The sequence below is a fragment of the Notolabrus celidotus genome, chromosome 4 (assembly GCF_009762535.1).
Source record: "Notolabrus celidotus isolate fNotCel1 chromosome 4, fNotCel1.pri, whole genome shotgun sequence".
NCBI lineage: Eukaryota > Metazoa > Chordata > Actinopteri > Labriformes > Labridae > Notolabrus > Notolabrus celidotus.
Window position 1 is genome coordinate 5503509 of NC_048275.1, and position 26833 is coordinate 5530341.

The 26833-nt window shown below is 42.6% G+C and overlaps 1 protein-coding gene across 1 annotated transcript in view; it reads right to left on the bottom strand.

Annotated features, from left to right (window-relative positions):
• zmp:0000000755 (phosphofurin acidic cluster sorting protein 2) overlaps nucleotides 1-26833 on the bottom strand; it is a 94049-nt gene that overhangs the window by 8621 nt on the left and 58595 nt on the right. Inside the window, exons 5-18 of the mRNA XM_034681525.1 lie at nucleotides 21436-21598; nucleotides 18682-18773; nucleotides 17626-17706; nucleotides 15649-15708; nucleotides 14394-14545; nucleotides 14062-14155; nucleotides 11015-11098; nucleotides 10371-10504; nucleotides 9612-9744; nucleotides 9408-9512; nucleotides 8199-8305; nucleotides 5422-5576; nucleotides 5221-5331; nucleotides 1688-1790 (exon numbers count right to left, since the gene is read on the bottom strand). Of these exons, the coding sequence (XP_034537416.1) occupies nucleotides 1688-1790; nucleotides 5221-5331; nucleotides 5422-5576; nucleotides 8199-8305; nucleotides 9408-9512; nucleotides 9612-9744; nucleotides 10371-10504; nucleotides 11015-11098; nucleotides 14062-14155; nucleotides 14394-14545; nucleotides 15649-15708; nucleotides 17626-17706; nucleotides 18682-18773; nucleotides 21436-21598 (1574 nt within the window). The remainder of the gene's footprint in view (nucleotides 1-1687; nucleotides 1791-5220; nucleotides 5332-5421; nucleotides 5577-8198; nucleotides 8306-9407; nucleotides 9513-9611; nucleotides 9745-10370; nucleotides 10505-11014; nucleotides 11099-14061; nucleotides 14156-14393; nucleotides 14546-15648; nucleotides 15709-17625; nucleotides 17707-18681; nucleotides 18774-21435; nucleotides 21599-26833) is intronic.

The window sequence follows — 26833 nt, forward strand, 5'->3', positions numbered from 1 at the left end:
CCACGTGGAGATTCAGGCTTACTTTAAAGGTTGTTAGGCAAAAAAGTCACAGCAACAACAACACAGAAGACAGACCAAGAACTAAAAAAACCACAGCAAACCAGAGACAGAGTCAGGACAGAGTGGAGTCACAGTGAGAGCCAGAGTGAGGAGGGGAATGTTGAGACACAGCAAGGAGCTCAGGCTGAATGAAGGAGAGAAAGAAAGGAGGGCAAAACAAACCAAAGAGTTGAGTTAGATACCTGATGTAAAAATCAAAATACAAACTCCTTTTCCTTGAATGCAAATCAAAAAGGGGGAAAGGGGGAGAAGGAATGCGACAGTGTTAAAACTGAGTGATGTATTTAGTACCTTCTGACCAATAGGAGGCCTCAAACAGAAAACACACAACAAACAGTCTGTGAGTGCAGCGGCGTCTGAGGGACGGATTTACACATTCGATCTAAACTAAGACATCTGCCATCGAAGTGTGACGTAGCTCGAGTTACAGAATCTGTTCTCCTGCCTCTGATTTATAAAGTCAGACGGGTTCTGGTCTCTGTCTGTTGTCTGAGTCGTATCCACCAATCAGGTGTCAGCAGGGAAAACAGTCTGTATGGAGGGTTCTACGAATTCTGAGAACAAATGGAACATTCTGTGAAGAAGGTCAGAGCTAAAGAAAAACACCAGTGTCTCTAATCCTCTTTCAAAGACCTCCATTCAACAAACAAACATTGTAGACGTACTTTTCTTCTCCTCTTGAGGACAGACCTGACAAAGCTTTTCACTTTCAGCTACAACTAACCTGTAATTACAGATTCTGATTCAGAGACATGTTGAATCTGGATCTCAGGGTCTAGATTCTAGTCTGAGAAGGGTTCTGGTCTCTGACTGTAGTCTGAGTAGTATCCACCAATCAGGTGTCAGCAGGAAAAAACAGTCTGTATGGAGAGCAACAGCAGGTGTTCTAGAATTCTGACATCACAGACAGAATTCCAGAATTCTGTCTGTGATGTCAGAATTCTGAGAACAAATGGAACATTCCTTGAAGAAGGTCAGAGCTAAAAAAAAACATCAGTGTCTCTAATCCTCTTTCATAGACCTCCATTCAACAAACAAACATTGTAGACGTAGTTTTCTTCTCCTCTTGAGGACAGACCTGACAAAGCTTGACTTTTGACTTTTGACTAATCTGCATCATGATGTTGTTATTTCAGCAAACTGAAGACCCGTTAATTACAAGAACATCACAAGAACATCAGTTCCTGTTTCAGGTTCATACCACTGAAGGAAGCCAGAGTGAAGCCTCTGTGGAACTGTTTACAGTGAAACTGAGACTGGGGTCACGGTCACCTCTGACTGGACTGAAAATAAAGTCTTGGCTGGAAGTCTTTTATTGCTAACTGCTCACGTCACTCCTAAAAGCTATGCTAACGTCAGATGATAACTAGTGAAACCTAGATCGTCATCATCATCATCATCATCATCATCACACATTACAGTATCCTGTATGTTTATTTGTGCCTGTGAGCATGCACATGCACTTCAGCATTCGCCTCATGCAAATACTTTTGTGCCACCTGTTAGCTTCATTTGTCTTCTGATTCATTCTTTTAAATAAAAGCAGCTCCACATGCTAACAGAGAGCACAGAGAAAGCACAGAGACACAGAGCCGTGTGCAGGATGAGGTGATCTCAGTCACGTTACCTCTTCTGTTTGTAGGTGAGCATGGCTTCTGAGATGGGGAACTGGTGGGAGACGTTGGCACCGGCCAGGTACTGAACCACTCGTCCTGCTACATCGATGTTATCTGAAGAGAGAAAGACGGTTAACAACACAACACACCCTCCTGTTTAAAGTAAAGACTAACGAGCTGCACGACAGCTGAAGCTAGCAGCTGATTTTCACGTACAGATGAGCGCTGAGGAGTGTGCATTAATCATCTTCCTTCCACGGAGCGGCGCAGAGTGAGGAAGGTCATTAAAACATGTGTGAAGTCAGCCATGTGACACACAAGATGAAGTGTGTGTCAGAGAGACGGCCTGCGGGCTTTATACAGCTTCAACATGTGTGTGTGTGTGTGTGTGTGTGTGTGTGTGTGACTGAGACTGAGACTCTTTCACCTCCGGGTGTAAATGAAGGAAATGTAAAGGTGGAGATTATCAGACGTGTTCAGGCGGAACAGTTGATCGTTAAAGAAAGGGATGAAAATAGAAACTGTGAGATGGATGTTTGAGAAAACATCTGTTAGAGTGAGAGAGCAGAGAGGAAACATCACATGAAACAGGAAGAAGAGATTTAACATGATGAGGGAGTCTGAAATGAAAGGGTTAATAATAAAAAGGAACAATGTTATTTAGATGTAAATCTACTCCTCAGACTATGCTCCTGAGTAATGAGTTTAAAGCTCAAGGAATAAACAACAGTGGCCAATAAGGACAGACGATCTGCAAAGACCTGCTGATCTTCATTAAGAGAAACATGTTCAAACAATGCAAATCCATAAAAACATGCAGAAGTCTGCAGATTATAAAATTGGAAACAACTGACACACACAGATGATGGAAAGTCAAAACACTCAGGGCCTGATCTACTAAGATCCCAAGTAACGAGCGCTAATTTGCGTGTGCAAATAATAATTTTGCACGTGTTATTTCTGGGCATGTTGCGGGTGATCTACTAAGACTGCGTGCGCAAATGATAACGAGTGCAAAAGTGGTGCGGACCGCCCTATTTTAATGAGGATTTTGCGTGTGCTATCGGCTCATCATGGAGAGTTTGAGAGAGCAGAGTGGTCTTAAGCGATAAATGAAGTTTGAAGTTATGGAGTTGGAGGTCTTTGTGGAGGAGGGAAATAAACACATCGGTGAACTCCAGCAGAGACATCTCAGCGTTAGAAACACGATTTGGGAGGCCATCTGTGAAAAGGTGAATGCTGTGAGAAAAAACAGAAGATCTGCCGATGAAATAAACGCATCTACTCTACTCCAAAACGCAATCAGTGTTTTGATGGAGTTTAGAGAGCGATTTGATGAGGCTAAGTCTGCCACTCTTGCTCTAGAAAAGTTAGGCGTCACTTGAATGCAGACAGTCGCCTCACTGTCCCAGGGAGCAACTTTCGGGTGAATGTCTTTAATGCCTGATATCATCATCCAGCAACTGTCCCAAAGATTCACCAGCTTAAATGGAACTGGGAACATGTTTGAGGCAATTCACCCCAACACACTGCTGCAAGCACGAGATGAGGAGTTACGCAGAGCTGCCTGGCACAGCTCAGTGAGCGCTCATTCTCCAAGTTAAAACTAACTAAAACCCCTTGATGAGCACGATGGGACAGGAGAGACTGAGTGGACATGTCGTGTTATCTATTGAGAATGACAGATCAAAGAAAATGGACATACAGCGCATCGTGGACAAGTCCGCGGAGCTTAAGGCTCGTCCAAACAGTGGTGAGTAGGCTGAGAACTTCATGTTGATTTTGTGTTTGCATGTGAAGATGTGGGCCTCTGTGCCAATTTGACTAAACTTTATATCTGTTGATACAGTGACCTACTGTGCTCTCATTATATGACAAAGTTAAAGTGGGTGTCAGAATGATGCGGTCGCTATCCGTGGTGCTGAACTGCTTTGAATTTGTGTTGTTTTATTATTATTATTTTGTTCTCTTGGTTTGATTGACTAAAACATTTAGTAATGCTTGTAAGCCCAGCTTTTGCGGGCATGTTGTAAAGCGATGTTATGATGAGCTTTACAGTGACCGCAGCCATGTGGGCGTAACGCTGTGCCAGTTTGCACCTGCCTTTCAAACGTGCTAAATATAGACGCAAATACAGCGCCCGCTATCTGCTTCAGGGTTTGATAAATCACATTGCGTGTGCTAAATGATTACATTTGCATCTCCTCCTCCCAGTATTTTGCGCGTCCTGATGATCTACATGTATTCTGCATATTCATGCTGTGCTATTTTGCTCATGTGACAGACGCAATCCTCGGTGCTCCCGGTTAGTACGTCAGCTTTGCGCGCGCTATCAAGTTTGCACGTGTTTTTATACACGCAAACCTTTAGTAGATCGGGCCCTAACTGTGCAAAGACAGACATCACAAACGAAAGAGCTCCAGGCCTGTGGGGGGCGCTAAGTGAATAATCTGTAGAGGACCAGACACCTTTTATATCAATCATCAGACCACATAACCATAAACGCCACCGGAGCAGAGTGTGTGAGGACCATGTCCTGATGTACGCTGTGCAAAAACACGACTTCATGATCACCATCACAGAAATACTTTTAAAATATGAACCTATTTATCTCATTGTAGTTTCACCATTTTTTAATTTCCTTTCTATTTATTTATCTTTTATTTTAAATTATTCTCATTTAATATTATTGGTTGCTTTTCATTCATTCACTTATTGTGTTATACAAAAAACATCACTTGCTTTAATTGTTTACGTTTATCTTTTGTATGTAATGTGTGAAAATTCAAATAAACAGATCTTTGGAGAAAATTAACAGAAGCAGAAGTAGATGGCGCTCAAAGGGAGCTTGTTTCAAGGTCGTAACTGAAAGAAATGTATTTTTATTGGGATAAACCCCTTGAGATGTGCCACCTCGTTTTAGAGGGGGTCCATTTAAAGAAAGTTATGGTGTTATATGAAGTAAATAAAGATTTTAGAGAGCTGCTTTGATTAAAAAGAGTCTTTGATTTAAGATTACAAGGGAAGTGAGACTCAGGGCAGCGGGTCCATAACGCTCCGACAAGCTGAGCTCAATGACCCTGTTTTAAAAGTTGAGGAGATAAAATAAAAACTGCTGAGTTACATCAAATATAAAAAGACAGATAAAAAAAGACTTCGTTTATTTTACTCCTGATTGTGTTTTTAATCCGCAGTGGAATAAAGGACTTCATTCAACCTGAAACCTGCGGTATGGCTTAAAGCCAGCTTCCTGTCTGAGGACTGAATGTGTGAACTGTTTGAATAAAGTCTCGTTGAGGAGAGATGGAAGAGAGACGTGTAAATCTTGCGGGTAGGAGCCGATGGGCCGTGGTGTCCTGAAGCAGCAGAGCATCAGATTTGTGATGTGGATCTCTCTGCAGTGCTCCGGCAGGCTGCAGCTGTTCTCCTTCAGACCGAGGAATCCTCTTCCTCCCATCCATCAGCCCCTGACCCGTACTCTGACCCCGTTTCTCTCAGGCGGGTTCAACGTTAGACACGCACACTTGCTTTTAGTGGATCGTACCTGAGGCGGGCCGCTCCGTCCTGCAGAACAGCTCCCTCCACGCCGTGTCCATGAAGATGTTGTTGAACTTGCTGTCGAACGAGGCCACGTACTTCGCCAGGGGATGAGAACCTGAGGAGGAGCGTTAAAGAGCTTCACGTTAAAAAAACAATCACATGAATCCTCTCAGTCTGAAGCTGAAACTCATCCGGGTGGTCTCACCTATGGGGATCACCAGGAAGCGGATGTAGCTGAGCCAGTCGGGCGTCTTGTTGGCGAGCTGCTCCACAAAGAACCTCAGGATGGTGCTGAGGTAACTCTGGTCTCCTGCCACCGCCACCTTCATGGTCGGGGGCGTCTGTGCGTTGCAGTTACAGCTGAAAGGGTTAAAACAGGAGAGAGAGGAAGGCGTCATGAGGAGGAAGTTTAAAATCCTGACAGATGTGAGTCACAGCTGAAGGAGAGATTTTATCACAGCGGGGCTTTCCTGGTTTCAAACCGGTTTCACCTTCACGCAGGACACAATGAGGTCATGAGTTTGATCTTTAACGCCGGATACCTGCGAGTGTCAGCACGCCTCGAGTGAAACTGAATAATCCTGCAGCATCAAGATCCTGATCTCACGATGACAGAGAGGGAAACCAGCTCACCAACGTCACGTTTAGAAAGAGGCTGAGTGAACGTGTCAAGGAGTCAACACCTGAATCTGTCCTCAGGACTGTGCAGCTTAATGATTTATTAAATCATTAAAAGGTTCACAGAAAGAGACGCAACTCACGTCACACGATTCACCATGAAGAGATCAAAATAATGATCTTATTAAAGGTGTGAGGAAGTTTTAGTTTTTATTTTTACCTCCTCACCCTGAGGTTACTTTATACCCTATATAGGTGTAAGTAGGTGGTTCAATTTGTGTGGTATGTTAACATGATGTTAGTTCAGTCAGACAACTCACGTTTAAATTGTTTATTGTAGCAGCAAATACATATTCATGTTTGGCGCCCAGGCTCCGGCCTCATCACTCCCTGCAGATAAGTTTACATGCAGACTTTGAGGAGTGATGAGCAAAACATACTAAACACCCCCGGAGCCTGCAGGTGGAAGCTGGGGAGGCGGCGGGGAAGAAGAAAATATCAGCAATGGCATGCAGCAGCAGAGTCGTTGACAGGCAGAGGGAGAGATGGGAGATTTTTTCCCAGTTTAAATAGACCGCCAATTTGAGAGGCAGAGGGCAGGATTGGATGATGGATAAGAGAGTGGGACATGTGACGTGTATGGCATTGCAGCTCAAGTTGTCTGCCTGAACTAGCTCGCAGGCGTCGCTCCATTTTGTGCATTTTATGTGTTTGATGATGATGTGTGTACGTGATTGAGGATGTGAAGCAGAGGAATCATTCTGGAGGGTTCTCTGGAGGTGAAGGTGGAAAAAAATATGGATGGGAAGGCAAAAGGAGCAGAAAGAATGAGGGTGTAAAAATAATAATAACAAAAAAAAAAAATATATATATATATTATAAATAATAACAATAATAATAAATAATACAACTAATAACAACTACATCGATAATAATAACAAAAACATATATTATAAATAATTCAATAATAAAACAGTAATAATCATAATTCTTATGCATTATAATCATCATAACAACACTAATCTAAATAATAATGTTTGAAGAAAATATAAAAAATAAATAACTAAAGTGAAATTTAAATTAATAAATACAATTAATTACTTTGATTATCACCATCATCCTTTTTTTCTCCTTCAAATATTATCATATTATTATTATTATTATTAATAATAAATCATTGCATTATCATCTAATATTTTATGTCAAATTGTGCTAGGATTTTTGTAAATATTTTTCCACCAATAGATAAAATATGCAATATACTTTATACCCTTTATACCCATTAGTAAAAACAAATGTGCTTTTATTTTGGAGGGACAAAAAAGGTACTTCCTTTAGATCACAAACAACTAAAAGAAAGATTAAAAAAAATGATGCATGTGCGTAGATGCATAAACTCTCCCTTTAGCATAGCATAGTCTCTCTCTCTCTCTCTCTCTCTCTCTCTCTCTCTCTCTCCTCTCTCCTCTCTCTCTCTCTCTCTCTCTCTCTCTCTCTCTTGATGTTAAAGCACATGAAGTTAAATGTTAGTCTAAACTCCTTCTATGGGCCGCTCAGGTATCAGACTCTGGTGGTGCATCCTCACCTGTAAAAATCTTCCCCTGCTGCCTCCCTCTCTGTACGCCTCTATTCAGCTACAGACAGAAGAGATGTCTAACGAGACAAGTCAGAGGCAGATAGCGCTCTCTGCTGTTTTAGATTACATTCTCATCTCACTGATTTGAATCGTCTTTTATCTCTAGCTTGTCTCGTGAGGCAGCGTTACATCCCTGGAGGGACCGGTTTGAAAGCAGGTTTTGTGCTTCAAGGAAACCCCTGCAGCCGGTTGACGCAGCAGAAGCCCTAAATGTGAGCATCAGAGAGGTGTGTGGCTTTTCATGACATGGCATCAGCTGCAGTAAACAGGTGGAGTGAGGGAGCAGGTGTGCAGAGAGGAAGAGCGACAGTTTGGCTGGATCAGAGAGGAGACAGGTTAAACAGAGGCAGCAGACTGAGGCAGCTCCATCTCCCACTGACATGACCTCCTGAGGAGACGGTGGCTGAGCAAACTGATCCAAGACAGAGGGAGGAGGGCAGAGCATCAGAGAGAGAGAGAGAGAGAGAGAGAGAGACACAGAGAGAGAGAGAGAGACACAGAGAGAGAGAGAGACAGAGAGAGAGAGAGAGAGAGAGAGAGCACTTTACTACAGCGAGCAGTGGTTTCCTTAAGTTCTCTGGCAGCGAGCCAACGCACACACGCACAGTCTGCAAAGAACTGCCCTGAGATAAGAACGAGACTCACTCAAACAGTCGTGTGCGTGTGTGTGTGTGTGTGTGTGTGTGTGTGTGTGTGTGTGTGTGTTTGTGTGTTTGTATGCGACTCACAATCTCTGGATGCGAGTGACGATGGTGTTGAAGGCAGCCTGAACATCAGCAGCAGAGCAGGTGGACACGATGGGCTGGGCCTGTTCATGGAGCAGCTCGGCAACATACTGCACAGATACCCACACAAGAGGACATAATGATGAGGTCATGGTTAAACACTGTGAGGTCATGAGTTAACACAGTGAGGTCATGAGTTAACGAGATGACGTCATGAGTTAACACAATGAGGTCATAAGTAAACACAATGAGGTCATGAGTTAACACAGTGAGGTCATAAGTAAACACAATGAAGTCATGAGTTAACACAGTGAGGTCATGAGTGAACACGGTGATGTCATGAGAAAACACAATGATGAGGTCATGAGTAAACAAGATGAGGTCATGAGTTAACGAGATGAGGTCATGAGTTAACACAATGAGGTCATAAGTAAACACAGTGAGGTCATGAGTGATCAGGGTGATGTCATGAGAAAACACAATGATGAGGTCATGAGTTAACAAGATGAGGTCATGAGTTAACAAGATGAGGTCATGAGTTAACAAGATGAGGTCATGAGTTAACGAGATGACATCATGAGTTAACACAATGAGGTCATGAGTAAACACGATGAGGTCATGAGTAAACACGAGCAGGTCATGAGTGAACATGATTGGGTCATGAGTAAACACGATGAGGTCATGATTTAACAAAATGAGGTCATGAGTTAACATTGTGAGGTCATGAGTTAACATTGTGAGGTCATGAGTTAACATTGTGAGGTCATGAGTTAACACAATGAGGTCATGAGTTAACATTGTGAGGTCATGAGTTAACATTGTGAGGTCATGAGTTAACATTGTGAGGTCATGAGTTAACACAATGAGGTCATGAGTTAACATTGTGAGGTCATGAGTTAACATTGTGAGGTCATGAGTAAACACAATGAGGTCATGAGTAAACACAATGAGGTCATGAGTTAACATTGTGAGGTCATGAGAACACACAATGAGGTCATGAGTTGAGATTGTGAGGTCACGAGTAAACACAATGAGGTCATGAGTTAACATTGTGAGGTCATGAGTAAACACAATGAGGTCATGAGTTCACATTGTGAGATCATGAGTACACACAATGAGGTCATGAGTTGAGATTGAGCAATAAAAGCTGCAGTTCCTCCAGTGTCCACTAGAGATGAAGGTGGGACTGGTCATGCACAGGTAAACACACACCTGTCCTTGCCACTCCATGGTGTTGATGAGGATGATGCTCTCTGGGAGCCGCTCGTCAGAGATGAGGATCTGGTTCAGCTGGTCGTACACGGACTTCCTGGGCACCTTCAAACAGATAAGAAGAAGAGAGGGAGAGAGAGAATGAAGCATTTCCTCCTGGACTGAAAACACACACAGAGAGAAACACACCTGTGATTTGTTTACCTGCGCGATAAGCCGGGAGTCTGGGGAGCACTCGCTCTCCATGCTGCTGGTCCTGTCGCTCTGGGCCTTGGAGTTCTGTCTGTCTTTCATGGAGGTGCTGCGAGGACGTCTCGGCAGCCTGTTCTCCACTTTACTGCAGAGGACACCCAAACATGGAGCAGAGTTTAACAAAACTTCAGAGAAACAGACCGTCCGTTATGACTCTACAAGCACCAACATCACAGTGAACCGGGTCTGAACATGTGCACGAAACGCGATCGACTGTCACGGACACACTGCCCGGATGCATCAGAGCAGGTGTTCAGATATGCACGGCCGCTTTTTGAGCATCAAATTACCTTTTCAGCAACACCTCGTCCCTGTGCTGGTTTATAACACCGCCAGATTCACCGAGCAGATGAGACACATAATGCATCCCATAGAGGCTGCAGGACGGATGGACGCTGATGTTTGGACTCGAGGTTATGTTTTTAGATACTGTTTGGGACATTTATGACTCTATTTATGTGACAGCTGGAGGAAGACAGAAGACATGAGGGAGGAGAGAGAAGAGGATGGCATGCAAATGATCGAGGTGGTAAAATGTTGGAGGAGTGTACGAGACTCTGACTCAATAAAAAGGGAATTTAAAAACTAACTCTGCCCCCTTCTTGGTTTTATAAAGTCTCTAACAGTAGAGGGGACATCCTGCAGCCTCAGTGTACATGAGGACATAACTCAGTGGTGTGCATGTTCCAGATGTAGTGAACAGCAGAGTACCTGGGAGACATGTGGTTCTGGGACTCGGTCTTGCAGAGCTTGCCAACAGTGCTGGTCACCCGCTCAGTGCTGACATCCCAGCTGCTCACCTCCCCCGGCCCCTGTCCCGGCCCGCTTTCGTCCGTCTCCGGCTCCTGAACCAAAAGAAGGAGAGCACAGATGAGTAGAGGTTGATAATAAGGATGACAGAGGAGGTACAAAGTCGTGGTCTCGAGGAAACACTGCTCCTGCACTTTAGAGTTTCCATTTGATGTGGTTTTCTGGAGCGGAGCAGAGAGCCAGCTGCCCGTCGCTCAGAGGGGGAATCAGGGTCAGACCAACAAGGTCAGAGCGGCTGACCGACCCCGGCAGCACCGAGACGACGACAACAACAACAACAAACACTCTGCTCCTCCATCCTCATCAGTCTCACTTCAAACAGCAGGGGGCCGAATCTGCAGGATCTATAATGGATGACTGTGCTGTGCCTCTGCTCTCACACGCTCTCTTCCTTTTCACTTCTTCTTAGAAAACAAGTCAGACCCACGGGAGGAGAGGGCGCTCGAGTGGAGCCAAACAAGAACACTCAGAGAATCTCAAGGGGCGCTCGGTTTGGAGGAGACGTCGAGTGTTAGACTGTTTCTGCGCAAACAAAAGAGACGTACCCCGACTGTGGCGTCTGTGTTGCTGTCGTCCTGATATCGAGCTCCTTGTACTTTACATCTGTCCACTGTCAGGAAGTCTCCGGTCTGCAAGAAAACACACAAACACACACATTAAAACATGTAAAAGGAGGGAGTCACGTCTGCTGCAGTCTCAGTTCTGACTGATTAACGTCTGATAAGGATATAACCTGCAGGCTTCCAGTGCAACCAGCTGAGTTTACACCTTTATATGAAAACAGCGTCCACACTTCATCTCTAACATGTTGTGTTTACTGCTCAGAGCTAATCTAGGTCACCGTATGAGGACTTAGACTCTCTGTGCACGCTGCAATTAACTTTACAACCTGACATCTGATCACAGATTACATGAGAGTTCACACCGATACTATACCTGATACATACTCTCAATATCAATATCGTGATTAATCAGGGGATGTTATGACCTGAGGAGCGTGAGGAGTCATGAAGAAGTGAAGCTGTGCGTTTAATTGGAAGTGAAATCAAAACTTGTATATGTGTCAGGACAACAATAACTTAGAGGTTGACCCAAAGGTAACTTCCAGCTGTGAGACATGAAGCCAATGCAGAGGTGTTGAAAACTGCAGTTCCTCGATTGTCCACTAGAGGCTCCAGAAACCACACTCCTATTCAAAAAGCTGAAATAAAGATATTTACAGCCTGGTTCCAAAATGATGTCAGTGGAGTGAATTTTTAATAACTCATCATTTTTAAAGGTGACATATCACACTTTTTTCATCAATATATATTGGTCTAAGAGGTCCCCAAAACATGTCTTTAAAGTTTATGCTAAAAAAAACACTTTGAAATCAGATTTTGGTCTGCCTGAAAAGCCCTCTTCTTCAGTCCTCCTCAGAACACTCTGTTTTCTCTCTGACCACGCCCCCTCAGGAAGTGGATGTGCCTCGGCTCTCCGGCACGTTGATCTAATGTTTACATGTTGGATGAATATACACGGCTGCTCAGAGATCACGTTACTTCAACCCTCTGAATCTGATCCAGAATCTGATCCTCACGGAGAGGCGCCTGTAGCAGGACCTTTCTGAAGGATTGGTCACAGATTTAGTGTTTCTTGTTGTTTTATTTATCAGTATGTCGACGTGTGTCTTGGTACACAGCTACGAACATGTAGCTATGTAGCTATGCTAACTAGCGCTAGCACTTATCCATGATAAATAAAAATCATCCACTAGATCTTCAAATCTGCAGACGTGGGGAGTAAAACCGACCTTTGTGTTTATTAAGACAGCCTACAACTAGCATGCCTCCCTCCTAAGCTCCTTGTTAGCACACATGTGTGCAGGTAATGAAAAACGGAGGGAGGGATTCAGTATTATTTTATACAGTCTATGGGCTGAACAAGCTCCGAGCTCTGACTCCGTGACAGACCGGATATTGTTGTTACGTAACAAAAACACGGAAGTCTGAAACGGCTCGTTTCACACACATTTACAGAAAGGTGGAGAAATCAGAACAGGGGCAGAATGGATTTTTTTCATTCTCGGGGGGTTTGTAGACAGGGACACATATTTCAGGTAGAGAACCATTAAAAAGTCGATTTTGCATGATATGTCACCTTTAAGATACTACATTAAATGTTTTGCCCAAATAAGGGCGTGGCTGACTTGATTGACAGGCGGGAACACTGTAGCTGTTAGTGAGGAGGCTCAAAGCCCGCCTCTTTACCTCACACTTGCTCCACAGAAGTTAGGTTGAGTTCAGCATTTCCAATATGTTGAAATGGTGATTATCAGTCGACACCTATAGTCTTTGTCCCGCCCCGAGTTAATCTCATCCACTCTCATTCCTTCACATCCCGACTTTTGGAGCTTGTTTTGGTGTTTCACATGTGGAGGTTGTTGATCAAATCTCAAGAGGCGATCACAAAAACCATTCAAGTTAGGAATCTAAATACACAGCTGCACTCAAAATTATTCATCCCCCATTGCAAACAAGATTTATCTGCAAAATGTACAAACTTTCATCTGTTTGCAATGAACAAATTAAAACAAGAACAGCTCAAATAGCTAAACACGACTAATGCTTGGAAGTGTTTTCTCAAATTTCAACAAAATATGCTGCTTTTGTGAGTCTATCATTAATAATATAGCTGCAAAAGAGGACTACAGCCTCTGTGCATGGGGTGCATGAAATCAAGGTGAGAGTGGAAACTGAAAAAACCCTGAAAAGTGGGACCAGTCTACCAGGAATTAGACCGGTCCCAACAGTCCTGCTGACAGTTTGTGTTTCCACATGCAGGTAAGAAAACTTCTCTGCAGACCATGACAGTGAGAATCTCACCGTCTCAATCCGTCTGTTCATTTCACTTCAGCTGAAGAAAGAACACGGACACACTAACCAGCTCCCTGACTAAGAGTGCATCTCGTAACATCTACTTTATTTCACTTTAATATTAGATCAGAGACTTTCCGATCCGCCCGCAGGACGTGTTTATCAAGTTCCACTGCAGACAGTTATTGAGCAGCATGGAGGCGAAGCCGGCTGAGACACTGCGAGCTGTTTTATTACAGACTGAAATGGATTCTCAGATATTTATAAACAAATCTCTTTCTCTCTCTCTCTGGCCTTGTTGTTTCCTCTGCTCTATAAATCTCTGAGTGGGAGTTCAGGAGTTGCTCCGTCCCCTCATCTGTGTGAGCATGGGAGCATATTTGAGTGTGTTGATGGCGGTTCAGGGGTCGCTGTGTGTTGCTCTCTATAAATACGAGCGGGGGTTCAGGGGTGAGTGGGGTGAGGCCTGCAGGGGGGAGGAGGAGGGAGGGGAGCTGGTGGTATGCATTGCACTCATGCTCAGGATTTCTCGCCTGTTGTGTCGTGGTCCTCGGGGATCCCTGAACCACAAAAAGCAGGGAGGACTGCCAGACATTCAAACAGAGCCCAGGGGCGATTCCTTTACATAACAGTGTTTACAAAAAGACGCTCTCCAGCAGCTGCCAGGAAGAAGTCTGCGGGTAAACAGAGGGGCTGAGAGGCAGCAGACGGGGACCAGCGCTTGGGGATCAACTTACAGGACATGACAGCTCCCTCTGCGCGCTTTTTTGGCTGTGTATGCTTCCAATCTCCGTCTGAGAGCTGGAGTGAGACATCCCCTCGAAAAACGGCCTGGAAACAGAGCACAGGCACGGATTAGAGAGAAATAACAACAAGAGAGAAACGTCCTTACTCCATCCGTTAGAGTCCAACAAAAGAGAGGACGCTCTTTTTCTTTGATATCTGTCAGCAGGTTTTAAAAGTCAGAATGAAGGGAGTAAAGATGCACGTTTATGAAATATTAAAAACAACACAAACAGAAGATGTGATCCCTGTGATGGTTGAACTCAGAGCTGCGGCGTGGACGTACTTTAGTTTGGGTTTGGGCGTGCTAAGGACGCTCTCGTTGTCCTCCATCTCCGGCCCGCTGTCGCTCTGGTTGTAGACCTCCAGACTGTCGTAGAGTAAGTCCAGATCCTCCTCCACCTCCTGCGTCTGGTCTACGGGGTCAGAGTCCAGGACCTAGGGGGTGCAGGATCGACACATCACGGACACGTCAGGACTCAATAATCAGGGATTGTGTGATTGTGTTGGTGGATTAACGTGTGTGTGTGCATTAGCTGATCACATTCAGAGCCGGCTGATGGAGAACGATGAAACGAGGAGGTCTGAGCTATAAATATGTCGATAAATACGTCTCTGCCTCGGTTCTAAGCAGGCCAATTAAAAGGTAAGTGAGTGCTGGAGGAGAGCTGAGGTCCTGAGCCTTGATCTGCTTGCTGCACAGCGGGGACGTATATCATAGGAGCTGCACACAGGCAGCCTGTGGACTAATCAGGTGATTAATGCCACTCCATAAGTGCAGGAGCTGGCAGGGAGCAGATAAACACAGGCTGTCCCCACTCCTCCTCCTCCTCCTCCTCCTCCTCCTCTTCGTGGATCTGTATTTATAGAGCTGTGGCCCTGCACACCGCCCGGCCACCAGGAAATAAGGATTACAGCCGGGAGTGTGATAACAGATCACTGGGACACCTGAGCGTCCAGAGAAACAGAGGTGAGGTGAAGCAGGAGCTCTGCAGGCGTGATCTACTCTCTCTCTGTGTGTAACATCTTCCTCCCGTCATGTTCGGATGTTTGACGTCAGACTGATGGAGAGGAGATGATAATATGTATTTCACAGTAGAGTGGTAATAATTATTATCACAGAGGCCTGATGGATTATGTGCTAATGGAAATCCTCTGTAGGGGACCTCGGCTTCCGGCTGATGACCTGATTACGAGGCGCCGTATAGAAGAAGCATCAGTAAATAATACAAACAGAAACAGGAGCGTCTATCATCAGCGTGTTAGAGAGAAGTGCTTAATGGATTCTGAACACGATATGGAAATGTGTGAGTCACACACTCATGAGCGGCGTGGGGATGTTGGACTTGCTGATTCTCCTCCATCAGATGGAGCCGTGAGCTGGGATTATTTCACGCTGACCTGAGGGCGCTTTAATATCTGAGGGCTGACGTATGAAAGCTTTATGACAGACGGTCGGAGATATATTTCCAGGTGTTTGAGTTTGACCTCTTTTCCGTCTGTCAGTCAAAACAAACATAAACACATCGACTCTCACTCACCTCGTCCGTCACCTTGAACCTCTTCAGCAACGCCACAAACTTCTGCTTAAAGTTCGGTTGCTGAAATAGAAAAAACAGAGAAGGAACAAATCAAAAAAACACCTTCAAACAAAAAAACACCTTCAATCAAAAAAACACCTTCAACCAGTCAGCTTCATCCACAGACCACTCTGTGATATCATCTAAAACATACTAATAAAGGGAGGAAGAACCTTCTTATTCAGGCTTCAGACAACAACATATGAGGAAAATATTTTAACAAAGGTGTCTGTCACATTCCCCCTCTGCCTGTTGACACTGTGGTAAAAATGTTAGAACAGAACAAAACAGGATGGATCAAAACAGAATGGAATGGAATGCTTCCAACTGATCAAAGCAAAATAACAAAAGTGACACCAGAGCCAGGCAAATAGAATGGAACGGAACAGATCAAAGGAGAATAGAATGGAACAGAACAGATCAAAGGAGAATAGAATGGAATGGAACAGAACAGATCAAAGGAGAATAGAATGGAATGGAACAGATCAATGGAGAATAGAACGGAATGGAACAGATCCAAGGAGAATAGAATGGAACGGAACAGATCCTAGGAGAGTAGAATGGAATGGAACAGAACAGATCAAAGGAGAATAGAATGGAATGGAACAGATCAAAAGAGAATAGAATAGAATGGAACAGAACAGATCAAAGAAGAATAGAACGGAACGGAACGGAACAGATCAAAGGAGAATAGAATGGAACGGAACAGATCCAAGGAGAATAGAATGGAATGGAACAGAACAGATCAAAGGAGAATAGAATGGAATGGAACAGATCAAAGGAGAATAGAACGGAATGGAACAGATCCAAGGAGAATAGAATGGAACGGAACAGATCCAAGGAGAATAGAATGGAATGGAACAGAACAGATCAAAGCAGAATAGAATGGAACAGAACAGATCAAAGGAGAATAGAATGGAATGGAACAGATCCAAGGAGAATAGAATGGAACAGAACAGATCAAAGGAGAATAGAATGGAACAGAACAGATCCAAGGAGAATAGAATGGAACAGAACAGATCAAAGGAGAATAGAATGGAATGGAGCAGATCCAAGGAGAATAGAATGGAATGGAACAGATCAAAGGAGAATAGAACGGAATGAAGCAGATCAAAGGAGAATTGAACGGAATGGAGCAGATCAAAGGAGAATAGAATGGAATGGAGCAGATCAAAGGAGAATAGAATGGAATGGAGCAGATCAAAGGAGAATAGAATGGAATGGAACAGATCAAAGGAGAATTGAACGGAATGGAGCAGATCAAAGGAGAATAGTATGGAACGGAACAGATCAAAGCAGAATAGAATGGAACATATCAAAGAAGAATAGAATAGAATTAACAGATCAAAGGAGAATAGAATGGAACATATCAAAGAAGAATAGAATAGAATTAACAGATCAAAGGAGAATAGAATGGAACGGAATAGATCAAAGCAGAATAGAAATGAATGGAACAGATTAATGTAGAATAGAATGGAACGGAACAGGTCACAGATCCTCATGTTTTCTGTTTAATGTTTTTAGTTTTGTTTCCATGAATCTGTGACTAGCTGAAGGACAGATCCCTGGAGGTTACCTCTCAGGTGAGGACTCTCTCTGGTTCTGAACACACTTTAATTATAAAAAACAGGACCACGAGGAAAAGAGCGCTCAGAGGAGGAAACGAACGAGGTGATTAAATATTCATGACAGCTGGGCTCCAGCTTATCAGCGCTCCCAGTTAGCGTCTGCTGGATTACTCATTCACAGCCACTCCATGTAAAGACCATTAGAGTCAGTCCAGTGAGCCCACTGTGTTCATTTACATGCTCATCCACATCGCACTAATGGCTCAAACAAACGCAGCACAGTGTGTGCTCGGCCTTAAGAGCTCGGACCACGGCAAACACACGTCCGGAGCTTTTCTCTCCGTCAATGATTGGCAGGAAGGAAACTCACCCTGGTCATGGAGGTGGTCCGGATCATTTTCCTCCGAGGCTTCTTCGGCTTCCTCACCTCGTCGTCTTCGTCATAAAGATCCTGGGAGAAAGAGAGGATGGATGACTGAGATGAAATATTCATAACAAAGTGAATTTAAATTCTAAACATGTGAGAGCTTAATGTAAGGAATCTAACAAAACCAAAAACTGCTGCTCTATAAAACATCATTGATTTTACAATCATATTCCTTTGACAATCAATCAACCAACTTCATATCCATACAGTCACAATTCCAGATTTTCAGAGTTCTGCATGATGGCAGTCAAATTCAACAATGCAGACACCTGTCCAAACACCCTGGGGGCAAAACCTGAACTCCTGAGCACCAAGATGAGCTCATATTCTTGTTTTTAAATACTGTCCTTCACTTAGTGCTGGTGCAGAAGAAGTCGCTGATCACACATAAACATTTCTCCTCCAGTAAATATTAATATAAGACATAAAAAACTGGATTTCCTGCGATTTCCAAAATAAGATATTGATCTAAATGATCCTCTCCCATCCAGAAGAGTTTGTGTCTGTGTTCCTGTTTTGGACATTTTATGGACATCAGCTTTTGTTCTGTGTGAATCTAACCCTGTCAACAGTCTGTGAGTTAAGACCGATGAAATGGATATGGTGGCATCGCTGTCCCTCTCCTCTGTCGCCAACCTCTCTTCCGCTCACTGTATCTTCGGGTTAAATCATGACAGTAAATCTGTCTTTACTTTCCATCAGCTTTGGTTTTTCTTTACACTAGAGAATAGAGGTGTATCATTTGAAGCATGACAACTCTATCCCACTTTATCAGCAGGTCCAGCTGAGGCAGCAGTGAGTCTGGTCCTACCAAAGGTTTCTTCCAGCTAAAGGAAACTTCCTCAGGGTGCGAGCACGGTGCAGACCTGCTCTTCTCGTCCTGAGATATCTTTTATTATGACTCGGTGTTATTTCAATAAATGATTGATTGATTTTTCCTGCTAATGTTCCTTCATGTTGTTCAGATTTGTCTACTCTTTATCATGTTCTGGCGCTGACCTGTCCGTGGACGGCGTCATCGCTGGCTTCCTGCTCCGATGAGTAGCTGTCGTCGTCCTCCTCGGAGTAGTTGTCCATGTCCGGGGAGCGATCTGAGGTCGACAGAGGAAGAGAAAACAAACACAGAGAGAGTCATGAAACTGCAGTAACTCAAGTCCTGGGGAAAAAACATGTGAGCAGATTCAGAAGAGAGAATTTCACATTAATAAATCTCCTCAATGGCACGGACTTAGCCGAATGGTTAAGTTGCGCGCCCATGTAGCGGGTGGCCTCGGCTTGAATCCAGCCTGCATCCTCTTTCCTGCATGTCATGCCCTCACTCTCTCCCAGTTTCCTACACTATCCACTGTCCTCTACTCTATAAAAGAAAGGTGTAAAAGCCCCAAAAATATTTTAAAATAAAAATTAAAATAAATAAATTAAATTAAAAATTAAAAAAATAAATTAAAATAAATAATAATAATAATAATAATAATAATAATAAAAAAGGAATAAATAAATAAATGAATAAATAAATAAATAAATATATAAACATATAAATAAATAAATAAATAAATAAATAAATAAAAAATGTATTAAAAAATCTCAAAGTGTGAGAAACAGGGTTTATACGGGGACAGAACAAAGGAAAGCATCTCCTTATTTAATCACTAACACTCAGTATTACCTCCCGTCTCCTGCGCTCCCTTTAAATCAGAGTTGTCACGTCATTTGTCTTCTCTGTTTTGGACTAAAGACTCATTCCTGTTCTCGGTACTTGGACTGTGAAAGGAAACTCGCAGACTTCCCCAGAGGCGTTATATTTCTGAGTATCTGACAGCGCTCTGCAGCCGAAGCCGAGAGGAGAGGAAATAAAGTTTTAAAAAGAGAGGCGAGCAGCCCTCCAAGGTCACTGCCGCTGAAATGTTCTCCGGAATGAGGAATCCTCAAAGGAAGCGTTTTTTTATCTGAGTGAAATAAATCCTGCATAACTGAATATAAACTCTGCAGCTTCATTAGAGGCTCCTCGCTCACCTCAGAGGGAGACTCTGTTAAATATATAAAACAGCATCTTTCTATTGTTGTGTTTAAAGCTTCGGTTTATTGTTTACAGTTTTCAGGCTGAGTTTAAAGGAAACTTTGTCTGACTCTCATTCCTCACTCCTCAGACGTAATGACTCGTTCTGACGGCTGGAGGAGAATCATGAATAAAATATACGCTAATGAAAACATTTACCGCTCACATGATGAAACGCTGAATGTGCTTTCTGAAATGTAATGAAAGTGTATGCAAATGAGAGCGTGGAGCTCCTTCTTTATCTGACTGCAGACACATTCCTGCAGAGACAGATTGAGCTGAGTGTTTGACTGAGGACAGATCAGGTGATGGAGGACGGGAGATGCACTTCAGACTTCCTGAGGAACATCCTGTCCCTGTGTTCTGCGTCAGGACGGACGTTATTCGGGGGTTCAGCGCAGAGAAGGAGAAGCATAAACATCTTTTCTTCCCTGGGAGTGACACTGCTTTAATACTCGGGCCGTGAGCTCATCTGTTATGTTTGAGGCCAGTCCTTAATAACATCCAGAGCAGAGAGGGATCAGCGGAGCAGGATGGAGGCCCACTAACCCTCCCCGTCCAGATTTAGACCGGTGTAAAGTAACAGATCCTAAATCTGTTCGACTCTCACATCAACATTACAACCATAGCTGAGCGGAGCCACAGGTCGGTTTGAGATTAATCCCTGAGTCCATCTGCTGACGTCTGAGGAGGATACATTCCTCTGAGTGTGACGGGAACTTTAAGGGGTGCTGATTTATGGCCAAATTCCAGCAGATCCGTGTCCGGTCCGTCACAGCGCCGGATCTGGTTTCTATTCCAGTCAATGTGTTAACTTCCACTGGATCCGCTCCGTTGCGTTCCGGCTGCGTCGGAGTCCTCCGGATCAGATACACAAGACTTCTATTTTTGCCGTACGCCGGAGCACGACGCATCAATCTCAACAGAGCAGATGGAGCGGGACAGGAAGTCAGGTTTCACCAAAACAAAATGAAAACATCCGGTTGATTTTCAGAATAAAACACTCTGTGTTATCACCAGATCGTATTTCACTTAACTACAACAACAAACTGTCATGATGAGCGGAGCCAGGCCTGGAGTCAACAGGTCAGAGGTTTTCAGAGGACAAGAAAGACAACATGGATGAGGAGAGGAGGAGGAGGAGAATCCTTGATCCAGGGATTACCACGGGAAAACCTCGGTCACATGACTCCAGCTGTCCGGAGGTCATGCTCCATCAAGAGAGCATGGAGCCGGACCGCAGCGGATCGGAGACGGACCGGACACAGATCTGGTGGAAGTCCCATGTTAGATCTAAATGACATCTAGGCAAGACTTCCTTTCCTGCGTACTGCATTGTTTACAGTCCAGATTCAAAACTGGACCTTGTGTTTGAATCTGAAAGCAAAACTGTGTTCCTCCTGCTGTTGCTCTCCTGATTGGTTAATGCTTCTTAACTACCAACAGAACTCAGAACACTTCTCAGACTTAAATCCAGACCCTTCCCTGCAGACTCTACATTCTCCTTTAGAATCTGAATAGAAAGCTTAGTTTGGGATTAATGGAGCTGGTTCTGCGCTCTGTAATTGGAGCCGTGTGGACGGAGGGAGGGGGGGGGGGAGCAGGCCTGGGCACGCTGGAGGCTGAAATAGCACACACAGGCTGAGGCAGAGGGGGGTGAGGTATGTTCAACTAACCCAAAGATTGGCTGTGCCCACCTGAGGTTTTGGTCTTGCGTCCGGCCTGCCCGCTGCCGTCCTCGTGGTCGATGGGCTGGCTGGACAGAGAGTACACGCTGATCTCCGCCACACGCACCGGTGCCTCCTTCACGTTGCTATGGAGACCCAGGATCTGTCCTCCGTCTGTCGGGTGTTGCATCACCTGAACGCAGGAAGATAGAGGCCGGTCAATGATTTCACACACAGAGAAGGAAACAAGACGTCTAATAACTGATCCTGACTTCTCATTCTGTCATGTTTCTACTGCCGCAGGGTTTCTTTAATTCAACATTAACACATAAATAATATTAAATAAACATTTGCTGTGAAAAGTAGAGAACATACTGAGCCACAATCATCATCTACTGCACAGTGAACATTATCTAACAGCATTTCATACACTACCTGCTGTGCAATGTACATTATCTAACAGGCACTATATAATCATCATGCAGTAAACATTATCTATGGTGCAGTATATATATTTAAACTGTGAAAAGTTCATTAGACAAAGGGTTCTAAGCATGATGTTAGAACTTCAACTCTTAAAGGCCCTGTGAGGAGTTTTGAACTGGCTGAGAAACAGACTGAAAATGATACTGATGCCTCTTTATGACCTTCAATAGCAAACGAGAGCATCAGCAACAACACTGACACCTTCTCTGCTGTCATTTTTAATGCCTGAAACCGCCCTGAGGGGGTAGGTGTCAGACCAGATGATGGACTTCTTCAGAAACAGCCTTTATTTGACTGTTTTCATGGAAAATAATCACATTGCCTCATAAAGTTGACTGTTAAAGAAACAACAGGATGAGTTTTTTGTTGAAAACACTGCTTTTGCATGTTTAGGACAAGAGATAAGAGGTATCACTTTGTCCACAAGGGGGTGCCAGAATCGATACAAAACAAAACTTCCTCACAGCAGCTTTAAAATGTTTTTTTTTTTGTAAAAATAAAAAATCATATTTCAGCCGGATTGGAACTAAAATACAACTTCAGTATTTCAAAAACAACAAAGTGGAAAAGTTGTTTGACCTAATTTGTCCTTTCAATTATGAGTAATATTGTATAATTTACATATACACCATATCTATTTTTTCTTAGTTAACTTTATTATTTATTTATGTATTTATTATTTAAAAGAACCATGCATATTAATTAACATTTCTGTAAATATGCCAGAGTTAGCCAAAAGGCTAGTTTACATCCGTAGTCCCTTGCCAGATGTTAAAAAGGCTCCTTAGAAAGATCAAGATTAAACAAAGATACAATTGAGTAAAATAAAATCAAAGTAAGAAGGTAGAGGAGAAACCAAAACACAAACAAACAAACAAAAAAGAGAAGAAAAGAAAAGTACAAATAGCACCATACGATTAAAAATGACTAAAAGCTACATAAGGACATGATATGACAGTTTTTGAGAAAGTGTCCACGGACATAAAATACATGGAGCAAGACAATCAGGAAGTAGCAATGAGGAAATGTTAAAGAAGACACATGCAGACACAACAGGACAACAGTTAACAGTGCTGTACATATTTGCATCTGGCAGTGACTACCAATCAACTGTGTATAATATTGCAATATATCCCAATATTGTGATATCGTGATATATCGTGATACTATCGTATCGTGACCCAAGTATCGTGATGCGTATCGTATCGTGAGGTTCTTGCCAATACTCACCCCTACAAGATATACTGTTCAATATACATTATCTTACATGCAATAAAATGTGTTGACCTGACTAGGGATGATCACAATTAATCGATTATCGATTAATTGATTGTTAAGAAATTACTGGAAACACACATTTTTATTATCAATTTTCCGTCACGTGGAACAAACATCACGTGGTCTCATATTACACTCATCTATCAGGGAGGTGTTTTAAGTTTAAAGCATGTTTGGATGTGAATCAGCTGTTAAAGGTGTTGCGCACAGCGGAGACGCTCAGCTGGCGGCTGCGGCTGCACGTCAGGTCTCCAAGAGAATCAATACACAACTGCTGCCAACAACGACACGGACACAAAGGTTGACAGCTTTAAACAGGATATTTTAACCTTTGGATACGAAGGCAACAGACAGGTGGGAAATTCAGGTACGCTATGTTTGCAGACCAGCATCATTAAAGCCGTCTGAGCTTTTCTCCAGCGGGACTGATAATGACCCGGTTGCGCTCCCGGCTGACACCTGACCGAATACACATGTTTATTTTTCTCAATAAGAACGAGTAGACAGAAAACTGGACACTGTGAGTCTGAAGTACTGTTCTGTTAGTATTATGAGCCTTCACTTTATAAGATTATGTCCGCGGAGAATATTTCTATGAGCCTGATCGTTGATATTCAGCGTGTCAAACGTGTGCCCGTATTCAATCCCGTCAGTTAGATGCATTTTGTTGCTGTAGAAAATACAATTTAGGGGGAAAACAACCTATTTGGCCTTTTTTTTGACGTAAGAATAATGTTTTTTTTTTTATTAATTAATCGATAATTGATCGTTAACATTTCCAAAAATCGATCACGGAAAATACTTAAAATGTACATCCCTAGACCTGACCAATGAACATTTCTTACAGTGTTATTAAAATAATATATTATTATCTAACATACATTATCTGCCTCCCTGTATGCTCTACTTTTCTATAAACAATTTTAACTGTTGAAAATACACAACCAGTCAAAAGTTTGGACACACCTTCTCATTCAGTGTTTCTATATATTTATATTTACATCATCTACTTTTTTAATATGCATTACCTTCTGTTGAAAATACATATACCTTACCTACAGATCAATATTCATTATCTAAAGTATAATAAATGTGGTATATTGTGTAATATATATTATCACTATGTAATATCCAATTGCTTCTGTTTCATAAGCATTACCTAATTTGAAATATACATTACCTACAGATAAATATGCATTAATTAACTTGAAATATACATTATCTGTAGTGCAATAAACATGATCTACTGTGCAATAGACATTATCACTATTTAATATCCATCAATATCTGTTTTATAAACATTACCTAATTTGAAATATGCATTACCTGTTTAATTAACATTACCTTCTGTGCACTATACTTCATTTATTGATCAATGTACAAAGTTTAATTAACTTTAATCAGGGTTCCCACTCTTTTCCAGAGATCATTTTCCAGGACATTTTCAGTGATGATCAAGCTGGTATGACAGTCTAAATTGAGTTCCTAATTTAGTTCCTAAATAGTCTAATATGTTCCTCTCAGTGGAAGTCTACATTGAAAGACGTGCAGTCTATGGCTATCGATGAAATCATCTCTTACATGCTTAAAAATTATGGGAAATTAATTATAGAACAATGCAACCACAGATGTACAGCACTTCACTTTATTAGTGCAACCAAGTAACAATGATGGGCAACTCAATCTCAGCTTTCTCTTCCTTCAAAAAATATTAAATAAATAAATAAATAATCAGAGGATCAGAGCATAAACTGACCTAAATAGAACTTAATGACAAAAATGGCCACAAATGTTGAATGGGGATGTGTTTTTTTAACCTTGTTAGATCGAACACAGTCATGTTGTAATAATTTTCCAGGACATTTTACTTTTTCTCCTATTTTCCAGGTGCTTTCCAGTACTGGAAAACTGGTCAACTGTTTTCCAGGTTTTCAAGGTTTTCAAGGACGCGTGGGAACCCTGTTTAATGAATATTTGATCTCAATCTGTGGATGTCAGAGTATATTTAATTCCATTGTGTAATTGTCCGTGGTGTAATGACGATAAATGTTCTCCAGTTTATATTCTACTTAACCCTCGTTGGCAGAATTCCTGATTATGTTCTGAATCAGAATAAAACAGGACTTTGTCTCTGAGAATCTTCACTCTCTACATTCAGTGCTATTTAAATGAGTTGCCATCTTGTCTGAAAGTTTGTCTTCATGTATAAATCTCTGTGAAATCAAGCTGAAGCAGCGTGAACAGATAACATTCAGGAGGCAGCAGGATGGAAGAATCATCTCTCTGTGTTTACTGAGCCAGAACTGATCCAACAGTGATTGAGATGTGTACGTAGCACTGAATTACACTCCCTCAGATTTACAGATTACTGACTGACAGCGCTCGTATCCGTGAGACATCTTCATCAGCACAATGCTGCGTGTTCACTCCGAGCGTCTAAACGAGCTCAGCCAATTTGCTGCTATCATCCAGTCAGACGGAGTGACACAGCTTGAGTAAAGCGGCGTGATGAGATGAGGAGGAGGAGTTTATTCTGAGATCTTTCTGGGGGGTGCTGCTGATATCTTACTTGATGAATGGCTGCAGAGGGAGGAGGTTCATTTCGCTCAAACGCTGGCAGGGGTGCACTTCAACGCTGCATGCAAAGTCCAATAAGTGGCTTCCTCCCACTGACAGATTCAGAATGAGGGCACCAGAGAGTTCACCGTGTTACCGATGACAACATAATTACCCAACAGGATCCAATAACGGACGATTGAGTTTTAGGGGTCTGACGGTGTTTCCTCTAGAGCGTGCACGGAAACTGCACGCCAGATGATCAGTGTTTTAAATGCAATAAAGAAGCAGTCAGTTCGTCACGATGCTGCTGCTGGGACATTACTCAGACTGATGGGCATCAGAGACTGTAAACAGAGCTGCAGAGACATTACCTGTGTTTCAAGGTTGTGTCAAATATAAACCATTTACTATTTAAAGGGACAGTTTGGACATTTCTGAGCTGGATTTCATGAGGTAGTTACTGGCAAAAAAATACAACACACTGCACTTTTAAATGCTACACTGTACCTTTAAATGCAACATTGCACCTTTAAATACTACACACTGTACCTTTAAATACTACACACTGTACCTTTAAATACCACACACTGTACCTTTAAATGCTAAACACTGCACCTTTAAATACTACACACTGTACCTTTAAATGCTACACACTGCACCTTTAAATATTACCCACTGCACCTTTAAATACTACACACTGTACCTTTAAATACTACACACTGCACCTTTAAATACTACACACTGTACACACTGTACCTTTAAATAATAATACATTAAATACTCAACACTGTACCTTTAAATACCACACACTGTACCTTTAAATACTACATACTGTACACACTGTACCTTTAAATACTACACACTGTACACACTGTACCTTTAAATACTACACACTGTACCTTTAAATACCACACACTGTACCTTTAAATGCTACACACTGCACCTTTAAATATTACCCACTACACCTTTAAATACTACACACTGCACCTTTAAATATTACCCACTGTACCTTTAAATGCTACACACTGCACCTTTAAATATTACCCACTACACCTTTAAATACTACACATTGCAACTTTAAATGCTACACTGTACCTTTAAATGC